We start from the raw sequence: 13,936 nt of genomic DNA on the forward strand, positions 1-13,936 counted from the left end.
AGTCTGGCCTACATGTGACTCCAGACCCACAGCAATTTGGTTGACTCTTAACTGCCGTCTGGGCAATTAGAGGTGGGCAATAACCGCTGTCCGAGCCAGAAATGCCCACATTCCCATGAGTGAATAAAAAAAGGCTCCTGCCTTTGACCTTCCATACACCCCTCACCTCTTCCACCTCCAGTAGCCTCTCTTTTCCTAATCCCCGGAATCCTAGGTATCTAAGCTCCGCTGACCTCCTTCAGCCCTGTCATCTCTGATTCATTCCTTCCCTCCGTTTTGATCCCTGATTTGTGGCCTAAAGATCTACCTGCCCAACAAAACAACTAACCTGTCAAATTGGCTGCAGAAAAAGCAGATCAATTGAATCCTGCTGTTAAATCTGACAGGTCTTGAGAGAGATCTCTTCAGTCTGGTACCCCTCCCTCCTCACCTCTGAGTAAAACTCAAGATCCTAGTGACAGGGTTCAAGCTATTGCACAGAGCAGTATTATTTCTGTAAACCAGGCCCGTGAACCCCTTCCACTCCTGAATGGCTACGGTTTGAGATAGATTTCAAAAATCAAGCTAAATGTTTCCAGTTTATACCAGTTGTGGGTGAATGGAAATTACTTCTAAATTGTTAGAAGTGTCATGGAAATTTAATAAGGAATAGTCTTCTTTGGATTCCCACTGGCTTGGCAATGAGGCAATAAATCAGTTTTGTTTCTTACTCATTAAATTAATGGAAACAATAGAGTTTAGTGACTCATTAAATGATTGTGATTGTTTGTTACGGATTGCATTGACTGTTGGTGTCTGCTTCTGAGGAAACAGGCGGTTTGTTTTTTTAAGAAGGGGGAAAAACTTGGCAAAAGTTAAATCAATAAAGTGTGGGCTAAAACACAAAGCAAGAGATAGTGGTCAAACATGAAAACAAGGAGATACTTGTAGAATAGTGGCACAATGCTAGTGTTTGATGTGATTTTCCGATTAAAATTAACCAATAATAATTGTCGGATATGCACTGTCAACTGTCCAAGATTTATTTTTGCAGTAAGCATTCTGGCTTACTGTCATAGAGATTTTACCGAAGTTGTTGCACAACAGATATTAATTTTATGCTGCAATGAATACAAGGCAGAATTTCCACAGCACACTGCAGGCATTACAATTAATAGCATCGTCAGACCGACTTGGTTGTCATTTGTGTATTTCTTACAGTTTTCTTGCTATTACTTGACGCCTTTGATGAGCTCATTACACAGCTAATGACTTTTCCAATATTCCGCCGTTAGAAGCCTCCTGGCATTGAGATTGATGTCCCAATAAGGAAACTTTGGCTCTGTTGACTATCAGTCGGGTTGTAATCTGGGCCGTGACAGAGCTCTGGGCAGGCAGTTAAACCTGGTCCAGAGGCACTTGGTTAAGAAACCTTAGTTTCCTGGAGCAGTACACATAAAAGCCATTAGAACAATGAAATGTGAATAGTTGGCAGTATGGGCAGATCATTTCTTAAGCACATTATCTTATTCAGTTTGCCTACCCGCTTTGCAGCAATAGTGTGAATGGGTGTGCTTCTCAAACAAGTTAAAATTGAACTTTAAGTCATTTCTAAGAATAGCTGTTTAAAATGATTGTAAATTCAGCATTAGAAAAAAACAATGAAGCAGAATGTATAATGTAATTGATAAGTGATTGTAATATTTTCCTGGAAGCTTGTGATCCTGGAGATTGCACTGTGAAGTCTGCCTGATCTCTTCTCTCCTGACAGCTGTCATACATCGGCAAGATCATTACAAACAAGTAACAAAGGCCTACAGATGGCTTTATAAATCAAGAAGCCATAGAGTTTAGATCAACGGTACTGTCTGTTGAAATGTTTATTGCCGTTTGGCATTCCTTTAGGATTTTAAACTCCCTGCAAGTGGCATCCACACCCTTTAAATGTTGTTCTTTTTCAGTGACAGGCATTTATTGTGATTTTATTTCACCCATGCACCTTTGAATATCATGTAGATGAAGGGTGGATTGTACTGAGATCCTCAGAAGCGGCTTTGTGGTATGGCTGTTGAATTGAAAGGAGATGAGCTGGAGGGAAAGCCCGACAGAGTGATGTTAGCACACATGCAGCAGAAAGAAAATTGTCCTGGTTATCATTAACTTTCAGTACAATCCTGCTGAAGCTATTAGCCATTTTGAAGAAAATGCGTAGCGCACAGTCATCGTGGGCTATCAGATCAGAGGAGAAGCATCAGGTTATCTGCTCAATACATTGCAGTTGATGCAATGCCTCGCATTGCAATCAAGGAACATGACAGTGTCAGCCATTGTCCATTGAGCAGCCATCGAGCAGACATGTTTGTTATGAATGTATGTATAGGGTATGTGTTGCTGTTTATGAGAGCAGGTCAGGTGCCAGAAGCGGGAGCTAGCGGGACAGTTTCGAACTGACTGCGGAGCTCCAAAATAAAGTATTCCTTGTTCTAATTTACCATCCGTCTACCTCGTGGTCTATTTCTGGTTCTTGTGGACCACAAACACAACAACTGGCAACAATGATTGGGTCCAGGCCACAAGCCATGTGTGAAAACTGTTTTTGTTGGGAAGAAGGACGTCACCCACACTCCAAAAATAGTGCAGAATTGTGGAGGCAACATGGCAGAGAGCGGTCATGAGGGAGCTCGGGCTGCAGGCAACACCAGGGAAGAACAGTACGTTTACAACGTTGGTGAGGGAACAGTTAGTGCAGAGAGCGTTCGCCAAGTGGACTCAGGCTGTGAATGGCTACTAGACTCGAGTGGTGGGAAAAGTTCCCACTGGTGAGAAAAACAAAATGGTGGGCCAATTTTGAGTGATGGGACCATTTGATGAAGAGACGGAATTTTGGATACTGTACACCGAATGTTTTGATCCGTTTTTAAAGGCAAATAGGGTGACCAAAGACATAATGATAATGGTTTTCTTGAGTTCCATCGGGAGTAAGACCTTTGCGATTCTACGGAGTCTGTTGCAAACAGAGAAACCCATGGAGAAGACATACCAAGAACAATGCAGAGTGTTGGGCAGTTATTTTGCACCAAAGCCACTGATGATCATGAAATGTTTTGGTTTTTGTAAATGGGTACAGCATGAAGGAGAGTCCCTCACCCAAGTTATGACTGCCATAAAGAGGCTAGAGGAATATTGTGAATTTGGAGGGTTCCGCCAAGATGCCTTGTGGGACCGTTTGGTTTGTGGCCTCCGACATGTAGCCACAAACAGAAGCTACTAACAAGGAGAAACCTGGATTTCAAAGCAACTTCGAAATTGTTTGATGGAATTTTCCACCGGAGAAGCAACCTAGTTGAGTGATAATGCCCAGGTGCATAAAGTAGTGGAAATTCTGCAGGTCGTGGTACCATCCATAGAATGCCACCAATCTAGCATGAGTGGCCACAAGAAATCAATGTGTTGGACTTGAGAAGCCCAGTGCCACAGGTGTAAGCGAGTGGGCCATATTGCCCGAAAATGCCAGGTATTACTCAAACAACAGAAGGGGTATCTGAAGGAGACAATTCAGAGGACAGGGCATGAGGTACATGGTACCAGCCAGGGAGTAGACCAGGAGTCAGCCCGGTTTGCAGGAGAAGTAGAAGGTCCAGAGTCAGCAGAGTTTCAGTTAAATATACTGTCGGTCTGGGATGAAGCTGATTGTTTCTGGGTTCTTCCCAAATTAGAGGGGAAGATGGTAAAGATGGTAAAGATGGAAGTGGATAAGGCGCAGCAGCATCTCTGATTCCAAAAACAATATATCAGAAAACGTTAAAAGCATGCCATTGAAGCCTGCCGAGATTATACTCCTGACATACACAGAACAGGTGGTACCACTGAAGGGCTATGTACTGGTAAAAAACTACAGCTAAGGGAGCAATATGCTTAACTGCCTCTGTAAGGCAGCTGCCCCATTTTCTTTTCTATTCATTTTTAAGGATGTGGGCGTTGCTGGCTGGCCATCCCTAGTTGCCCTTGAGAAGCTGGTGGTGAGCTGCCTTCTTGAACCACTGCAGTCCCCCTGCTGTGGGTTGACCTAAAATGCTATTAGGGAGGGAATTCAGATGCTCTTGGTTACAGAAATTAAAGTTAAATTGGGGTGTGGTTAATAGGCCAATGGACTCAAAAACTAGTTTGCAAGAAATTTTGGGAAAGGTGTAAGGATGTCTTCAAGGGAACCCTGGGGGAAACAAAAGGAGCAGAAATTAAACTTTGTTTGAAACGGGAGGCTCATCCAAAGAGCCTGAAGGTGTGCCCAATACCATACGCCATCTGGCCTAAAATGGAGGCGAAACATGGGAGCCTTGGAACCATAACCACCAGTGGATGGGCAACTCCAATTGTCCCAGTCTTAAAAACAGATGGTGTAGTGAGGATTTGTGATGATTTTAAGGTCACAGTCAACCCAGCCCTGTGTGCAGATCAATACCCACTTCCACACATTGAGGACCTGTTCAGTGGACTGGCTGGGGTAACAAAATTCTCAAAAATGGATCTGTCACTGCTCTACTTACAGATGGGGTTTTCAAAGGAGTCCCAGCCACTGCTAACAATAGTGGCACACAGGGCACTGTTCTGCTGCAAGTGACTTCCTTTTCGCACCATGTCAGTGCTGGCTCTATTCCAGAGGGATGGACCACATTTTGAGTGGATTTCAAGTATTATCTGGATCCTCCAAAGAGGAGCATTTGAAAAACCAAGAAGAAATCCTAAAAAGGCTGCAGGAACACAGCCTACAAGTGAAAATGGAGAAATGTGAGTTTTCTAAAGACTCCACTGAGTACCTGGGCAATGTGATCAATGGCAAGGGACTACACAAAGTACCCAAGAAGATGGAAACCATTGTGAAGGCCCCTGGACCAAAGAATGGGTCTCAACTGAGTTCATTCTTGAGACTTGTGAACTACTATGGCAAGTTTGTGCCTGATGTAATCAGCCATGCTAAAGCCTCTGCATTGGTTACTGGGAAAAGGCCAACCCTGAAAATGGACCCAGGACTGTAAGGAGCCTTACTGGGAGGTGAAACCAGCCCCAAAAAGGTTGGAAGTGTTGACTCATTTCAACCCAGAGTTGGCCCTGCTGTGGCACGTGACGCCTCACCTTATGGGCACACCTTGCCAAATGGATAGAAAAGGTCCATTGTGTTCACATCGTGATCACTAACAAAGATAGAGGAGAAGTGTGCCCAAGCAGATTTGGAAGGGCTGGGCATCATTTTCAGTGTTAAGAAGTTTACCCATTTCCTTTAAGGCAGACACTTTGCACTGATGACAGACCACATGCTGCTAACCTCCAATTTTGGCCAATATATGGGAATACCATCAATGGCGGTAGCACACCTGCAGAGATGGGCACTGGCTATGAAAGTCAGAGATCAAACACCAGCAGGTGGGGAAGCATGGCAACTTTGTCAAGGTTACCATTATCGGAAAATAAGGATGTTCCTTAAATCAATGTATGCTTTCCAGGATGACAAGGTATTGGTGTCAGTGAGTCAGGTACAGAATGCTACTTGGAATGACCCAGTCTTGAGCCTAGTCATGGATTTAGTCCTGAAAGGAAAGACTTGTCATAGAAACCATCTAAAGTTACACCTTTACCTGTCCAGGAGGTGGGAGTTGTTCGTATCAGATGGATGTTTATTGTGGTGAATAAGATTTGTTACCCCTCCCCAGTTAAGAGGAAAGGTGCTGGAATAAGTACACCAAGGGTACCCTGATATTGTGCAGATGAAGGAAATAGCTAGGAGCTACTTTTGGCAGCAGAATGTGGATTCCCAGATTGAGGAGAAAGCAGGATCCTGTGAATCCTGTTCATTATTAAGGAATGTGCCACTGTTTTCACTCCTTCACCCATGGGAATGGCCTCAAACTATATGGCAAATGACTCACACTGATTTTGCAGGACTAGTAGAGGGACATCTTCCCAACATCCACTCTGTCCAGGCCATTCAAAATTCTGTAAGTTTCAATTAGATCCCCCCTCATCCTGCTAAACTCCATCAAGTATAGACCCAGAGTCCTCAAACGTTCCTCATATGTTAAGCTTTTCTTTCCTGGGACCATTCTTGTGAACCTCCTTTGAACCTGTTCCAGGGCCAATACATCTTTCCTGTGGTTATGAGGCCCAAAACCACGCACAATACTCCAAATGTGGCCCGACCAGAACCTTATAGATCCTCAGAAGTACATCCCTGCTTTTATATTCAAGTCCTCTCAAAATAAATGCCAAAATTGCATTTGCCTTCCTAACTACTGACCCAGCCTGCAAGTTTACCTTGAGAGAATCCTGGACTAGAACTCCAAAGTGTCTTTGCACTTCAGACCTCTGAATTTTCTCCTGATTTAGAAAATATGATGAATAGCCAGGAGGAGAGATTTGTTCAAACCTTGAAACAGGCATTAAAGGCTTCACAAAGGGAGGGATCACTAGGAGGCTGATTAATAGGTTCCTCAGCATGTACCGAAACATGCTACACACAACAACCCAGTGCTCACCAGTGTCCTTAATGTTCAACCATCAGCTGCGAACCATGTTTAACTTGCTGCGGTTGGAAGAGAGCAGAGAGGTGGTAGAGCGAAATCAGGAAGAACAGATGGCCAGAAGGACAGGAACTTTATGGTGAAAGGTGTTCCAAAGAGGAGAGGCCGTGTTGTCAGATATAGACTAGGGATGAACTGGTCTGGAGGAGGCACATGGACCAGCTGGTCATTGCAACTCACCAATGGGGAATATCCCTCAGAATACCAAGCCGATACAGATGGGACCAGGGGTGTTGACCAAAGTCATGTGCCTCCCAGCCAGAGTTGGGCCATACCCAGGGTGGATACAACACCAGCGTCACAGGGTAACAGCAGCCAGAGAGGGACCTACCTGCAGAACAATAGGAGCTACCAGCAGTCTAGGTGGCTACACTAGAAAAGGTTCCTGAGACAAGGAGATGGTCTTCTAGTAATCGCCATCCGCCTGAGAGACTGATCATGTCAATGTAAACTGCATGAGGGTTGTTTCCTTTTCCATGTGTCTTTTTGTAAATATTCCTGATGATATTTATATGTTAGCTACAGTGCTTGTGTAATAATTTTTAGATGCACCTATATTGATAAGAGGAGTATGGAAATAAAGGGGGTGGGGATAATGTATGTAGTTGGGTATGTATTGCCCCATCAGGAGACCGTGTCAGGTGAACTGGAAGGTAGAGATAGAGGGGCAGGCTAGGACCGACTGTGGAGCTGAGACGATGCACAATAAAGAACAAAGTATTCCCTGTTCAAGTTTACTCTCTGTCTATGATGTGTTCTGTTGCTGATTCCAGTGAACCATGACCACAACAATCCTGAGGATGGGATTCCAGCCTATACTGTAAGTGTCTTCCATATTATCATCATCTGCTGTGTCCTGTGCAGTGGGAGGGCCCTTGCAACCAGAGGATTTGAAGAACTCTTCATCAGATGATGCATTTGTGGAAGAGGGTCAGAGCAGAGGACTGGACAATGACTCCCATGTATGGGAGGCATGAGCAATGGCAAGACTACATGGAAGCAATCCCATTACATTCTTCTTGCAACTGCAATGCTCCTGAAGTGCCCATGTAATAAAGTTTTCCGCCTACTTTGACATAACATTCCTTCTTCATATCGATCACCATCGCTTAGTCCCCTGCCACATCTGAGGAGACTCAGCCTGTTCCTGTTACAGATAGGCAGAGTGAGGGGGGATAGGCTTTAGCTTTAGATAAGACAGCATTCACTGCATCAACAGCCCACAATCTATCAGTTATTTATTGAAAATAGCAACAACAATCCTCAACAGCAATGAGGTTTTTGTGCATCTAAATTAAAAGGGAAATACTGCGCATGTTGGAAATCAGCAACAAAAAGAGAAAATGCTGGAGAAACTCAACAGGTCTGGCAGCATCTCTGGAGAAACAGAGTTAGTGTTTCAAGACAAATGTGTTCTAAGGAAGAGTTATAATTCATCGCAGGATGTTAACTCTAATGTCATCCCCAGATGATGCTAGGCCTTTTGAGGATTTCTAGCACTTTGTGCTTTTATCCCTAATGTGTTTTCTTACTTGCCTAAAGCGCTGCTGTGAAGTGTTCCTCCTGCATTTACAGCTGGAGTGGAGGCTGGTAAGTGAGAAGACTGGCCTATGGTTTGGGATGACTTTGCAGCTGTTCTCTAGCTGCCTGAGACTTGGAGGACCCTGCCATGATCTTCACAGGGTCGGTATCATCACAGCTACTGGAGATATTGTGGTCGCTGACAGAGGGACTGAGGAGTCCACATTCTGAGCTTTCTGGCTGGTGGACTGCCCTCCCTCCCTCCCTGTGAAGCACACTCACCCCTTTTTTAATTCATTCGCGGGACAAGGGCATCGCTGACCAGGCCAGCATTTGTTGCCCATCCCAGAGGGCAGTTAAGAGTCAACCACATTGTTTTGGGTCTGGAGTCACATGTAGGCCAGATCGGGTAAGGACAGTGGTTTCCTTCCTTTAAGGGCATTAATGAACCTAATGGGATTTTCTGACAATTGACAGTGGATTCTATTCCTGTTTATTGAATTCAAGTTCCACCGTCTGCTGTGGTGGGTCCCCAGAACATTATCCGGCTCTCTGGATTGACAGTCCAGCGAAAATACCAGTAGGCCATTGCCTCCCTATCTTTTGGAGCTGGAGGAGACTACAAGCCCTCTGTCCTCTCTAACCTTGCCATTACTGATAGCCAAGGCTATGGGATGCAGGCCTACACACATTTCGAGCATCCATTGACTGGCCTGCTGCCTATGGCTGTCCAGTATCAATCCTTTGATGGGGCTAGCCACATGTATGTGTACCTGAGAGAGAGCAGCAATCACAGCACAGATAGACTCTCCTATCATTCACATGTGGTTATACACAGCCTCTGTAAGTCTCTTTCCTCTCGCTGCGTATACAGCATAGTCTGTTTGGCCAACACCAGAGGCCTGTGGCCAGCTTAGTACGGTCTCCCACAGTCCTCTGACTGTCAGGGGTCTCGACTATTATAACCTCCCTCTGATCATGAAGATATAACTATCACAGACTCATACAATCATACAGTACAGAAGAAGCCCTTTGGCCCATCAATTCTGCATCGACAAAGAAAGACTCTAATTCTACTCTAATCCCACGTTCCAGCACTAGGCCCATAGCCTTGAATTTTGCAACATTTCAAGTGCTCAACCAAAAACCATTTAAAGGTTTTGAAGTTTCCCTGCTGAACTACTCTCCCAGGCAATGCATTCCAGATTCCCACCACCCTCTGAAGTTGTTTCTCCTTAAATGTCTTCTAAACCTCCTGCCTTTCACTTTAAAATGATGCCCATTTGTATTGACCCTTCAACTAAAGGAAATAGCTGCTTTCTATTTGCCTTGTTCATGCTGCTCATAACTTTATACGTCTCAATCAAGTCCCTCTCAGCCTTCTCTGCTGTAACGAAAACAACCCAAGCTTATCCAGCCTCTCTTCATAACTAAGCAGCTCCATCCCAGGCAACTCTCTGGTGAATCTCCTCTGCACCCTTGTCCAGTGCAATCTCATCCTTCCTGTATGACAGTGACCAGAATGGAACACAGTACTCCAGCTGTGGCTGAACCAAATTTCTGTACAACTCCAATATAAACTCCTTGCTTTTATAATCTCTGCCATATGTATGCCTTCTTAACCATCCTATTAACTTGTCCTGCTGCCTTCAGGGATCTGTGGACAAGCACCTCTAGATCCCTATGTTCCTCTGAGCTTCCTGGTGTTCCTGCCATTCATTGAGTACTCCCTAGTCTTGTTACTTATTTTAAAGTGCACCACCTCGCACTTCTCAGGGTTAAATTTCACCTGCCACTGATCTGCCCGTCCTTTATCCTCCTGTAACCTAAGAAATCCCACAATGTAGGAGTGCACTGATGGAGGGCGCAGGGGAGTAATGTAACTGTAAACCCTCTCCTCAGAGGTGGAATGCAGACCCTCAGATTCTGTAGATGCCCTTTCTCCTGGTATGTAGGAACCTGCATGAGAGAGCATGACCTAAATAGCTACCCAGCAATACTTCACAAGGTTACATATGCCCTTACCAGAACCCTCCACCCCTCTGATTCATTTAAAACCATCTCTGGCCCGTCTGTACCCCTCAATGCTGAACCAGTTTGGGGCATGTCTTATGAATATTTCTGGGCTATGTCAATCAACTAAACAGTAATCCAACAGCACCTAAGTCTTCGGAGACCAAGAGTGGGCATTGTACTGGGCACTTTCAGGTGATCTAATGACTTATTCAAGTTGTGACTGATCTTAGCAGCACAAGCACCTACCTACATAGTAATGACTCCACCCCTGATATTGAAGACAGTGCCGGTAGTCTAATGACACTGCTATCTTATTTATGTTTAATTTCTGTTTATGTGTCATGTGGAATCAAAAACTAAAGTTTCAAAACATTTGCAATGTCAAGTAATAGTCATGAGCAAGGAGTGCAAATCCTAGGCTGCTTACATCATGTGAATCGTATTAAAGTTGTCACCCTGCAAACAGCTGTCTGGTTATGGGCTTCCCTCCATTTCGTTTACAAGCAGGTTCAATTCAAAGAAAGATCTTGCATTCATAAAGAACCATTCATGACCTTGGTACACTCCAAAGTGCTTTGCAGTCAATGAAGTACTTATGCAGTGTGATGATTGCTCTTATGAGGGGAACTGAACTGCCAACTTGCATGGAGCAAGTTCCAAAATAAAAAATAGTGTGATAATGACCAGATAATATCAGTTGAGATATAAATATTGGCCATGAAACTGACAAGACTTCCACTTGACATTGTGCAGTTGGATCTTTATGCCCACAAGGGCAGGCAAGTAAGGGCCAGAATTTAACATTTCACCTAAAAGAAGCCACCCCTGATAGTGCAGAACCCTCTCAGTACCGGAACTATGCTGCCAGCCCTGGTTTATTTGGGCTGAAGCCTTTAGAGTGAGACTTAAACCCACAAACCTCCAGCCTCAGAAGGGAATGAGTGGGGTGTGGTTAGTTAATGTACATTGTTAATATTATCACCAAGTAAATATTTATAATTTCAATATTTGCTATTAGGTCAAATATCAAACCAAATGCTGTTGTGTGCAGAGCAACAGAAGCTAAACACACTGCTTTCAACCTCGATATAGTTGATGTTTAATCTAAGTTTTAGAGCACATTGTGAAAATGACAGTAACGATTTATTTAAGTATTAGAATGTGCAACTTTGACGATGTCTTCTCTATTAGAGTGTTGCAGCTGCAAGACCCACGATAAGAACCACCCTGTCAGAAGCTTCACCGGCTTATGATACAGACCTTGCATCTACAGACTGTCTAAACCAGGTGAGTATTGAATTATCCATTCATCAGATAAACAACAGTAAGAAATTACATGGGAATTGATTAAAAATAATGGTGATCAGGGACTAGCACGTGTCTTCTTCTGGAGTATCCTCTTGCTGTTGCCAAAATTAGAGATTTCTGGAAAATTATTGCTTAAAAAAGCATTGGCTCCTACAGCTTGGACGCATTGCAGGGTGGGTTACTCATCTATGCAGAGTAAGAATTCCCAGGTTTGGTGCCTGGCCTGTGCTAAATTAGCTGTTCTGATCAGGGAGTGCAGAGAGTAACACAGTTGATTGCAACACCCTGGTCTAGGAAAAACTCAAATACAGGGCCACATTATTTTTAACCTCATTAAATCTGGAGGTGACCAGTTGATGCATGAGGCATCAATTGCAAGGTGTCTACAGTGGAGGTAGATGCAGGTGACTGTACTGAGGTTCAAGTATATAGTTTTGGCGATGGAGATGTTTCTTTGGAAACTCAAGGAGAAATAAAATGTGCAAATTGCAAGTTGTATAATGTAGCCTGAGACAATGACCAGGAAGTGGATTAGAATTGGTAACAAGGTAACAGCGTTATGAGTGTCAGCTGAAAATACTGGCCTTGATCAACATAGCATTTGATTTTGTACAATAGTATCAAGGCATGAAGTCTGTTGTTGTATTGTTTGCTTCAGAGGACGTTGGGGCTATTAAATTACTAGGGAGAAGTTGCTGGAGGCTAAGGTCTTTTCAAGGTAATTGTTTCTTCATACTAAACTAACTGTAGACTTATCATGAGGTCCAGAGTCTTACTTGTCTCTTCAGAATCCCTCTTCATCATTGTGTGATCTGTTATGTCAACGCTGAAAAGTTTTCCTGATTACAGAGTCAAGTGTTAACTCTTTACTCCCAAACTCCCTCAAGTCAATGGTATTATTGAATGTATCCATCCTTCTGTGGTTACAACATCAAGCCATTAGGTAGAGAGGATAGTTGTTATCAGCATTCATGTAGCAGCTCATTCCCTGTGCATGGAATATGTTGGAGAGGGGCAGCATGTAAGTGAGAAAGAGTAACAGGCCAAGGGGATAGTTCAACAAAAGCATTATACCACTAATGCTGAGATCGTAAATAAAAACAAAAGATGCTGGAGAAACTCAGCAGATCTGGAATCATCTATACACAGAGACATTAGTGTTTTGAGTTTAATAAAAGACTCTTTTTTGGAACTTCAGGGAAGAGATGAAGAAGTTCTGGACTGAAATCATGTTTGATTCGAAACATTAACTTTGTTTTCTCTCCACAGATGCTGCCGGACCTGCTGAGTTTGTCCAGCACTTTCTGTTTTTTGGTCAATAGTAGTTCCTGGGCAGACAGTGGAACTGATTGAGGGCTACATCTGTAAATTGAGGTGCTTGCTGGAACATTCTGTTCAACACCTGCTTCACCTGGGCATTGTTCCAGCAAATGTTCATCCCCCTCCCTGCCCCCTTGATTAGCCTTGTGCCTGTGTTAGGAATAGCAATCAGCCAATCACCTGTCTTTACATATATTATATATTACTTGGCTTCCATCTAGCAAGTTCTATAAAGCTGATACCGGCAACTATTTTGGACATTTGGGGTTCCTTTTCCGAGATCTCACATCATAGTCAATTGTATAATTGCACATGTCCTTCCATGCTTTTTGTCAGTCAAACAAATGTACAGGAGTGAGTACATGGTTAATGAATCTGTGCATTCTGTTGTGTTAATGCAATAACTTTAGTTGGATAAGTGCAAAAAAATCCTGAACAATCAGATTGGTTTTGAATTTTGAATGGTATTCCTCACATCATTTCCCGTTTTACAAAATCATTTGATAGATTTTTATCACCATGAGGTAAACAAGACAGTTTTTCCTGACATTTAATTAGCCTCAAGCCTGTATGTTAAGGTCCGATTTGTGTAGCCAGGATTATTGCCCATGTTACATGAGATGGCTGTGATTGCTTAAAAAATTATTAAAAAATAAAGCACTATTTTGCTTCAGGTTTTTGGGACGTTGCTCCAAATGACTTAGGCGTGTGTACTAGGCCAGGCAGCTTTTGTGGAGGGAGAAACAGTTGATGTTTCATATTGATTACCTTTCATGAGACCTGGGAAAAACTGGAAATGTAATAGATTTTAAGCAGGTGAAGTGGGAAAGAGAACAAAAAGGGAAAGCCAGTGAGAAGGTGCAAAACAGGAAAAATTCAATGACATAAGAGGCAGGTGTGCAGCACCCCAGGCAAGAATAGTGACAAGAAAAGAAACACAAGATGTGCATGGCTGACTGATGAACAGCTGCTTTGTGAAGGCATTAAATAAAATAGAAAACCAAGAGTGAAATCAAATCCTGTGAAAAACGAAAGGAAACACAATGGAGGACAGAGATCATGGTCTGAAATTGTTGAACTCAATGTTGAGTTCAGAAAGCTGTCGAGAGCCTAATTAAAAGGTGAGATAGTAGGAACTGCCGATGCTGGAGTCAGAGATAACACAGTGTGGAGCTGGAGGAACACAGCAGGCCAGGCAGCATCAGAGGAGCAGGAAAGCT

General features: G+C 43.4%; 1 protein-coding gene across 1 annotated transcript in view; it reads left to right on the forward strand.

Moving 5' to 3' along the window:
• LOC109934367 (rasGAP-activating-like protein 1) overlaps positions 1–13,936 on the forward strand; it is a 259,927-nt gene that overhangs the window by 144,321 nt on the left and 101,670 nt on the right. The window contains exon 9 of the mRNA XM_048611726.1: positions 11,280–11,375. Within this exon, the coding sequence (XP_048467683.1) occupies positions 11,280–11,375 (96 nt within the window). The remainder of the gene's footprint in view (positions 1–11,279; positions 11,376–13,936) is intronic.

This window comes from Rhincodon typus, chromosome 24 (assembly GCF_021869965.1).
Source record: "Rhincodon typus isolate 14 chromosome 24, sRhiTyp1.1, whole genome shotgun sequence".
In the NCBI taxonomy this organism is placed as follows: Eukaryota; Metazoa; Chordata; class Chondrichthyes; order Orectolobiformes; family Rhincodontidae; genus Rhincodon; species Rhincodon typus.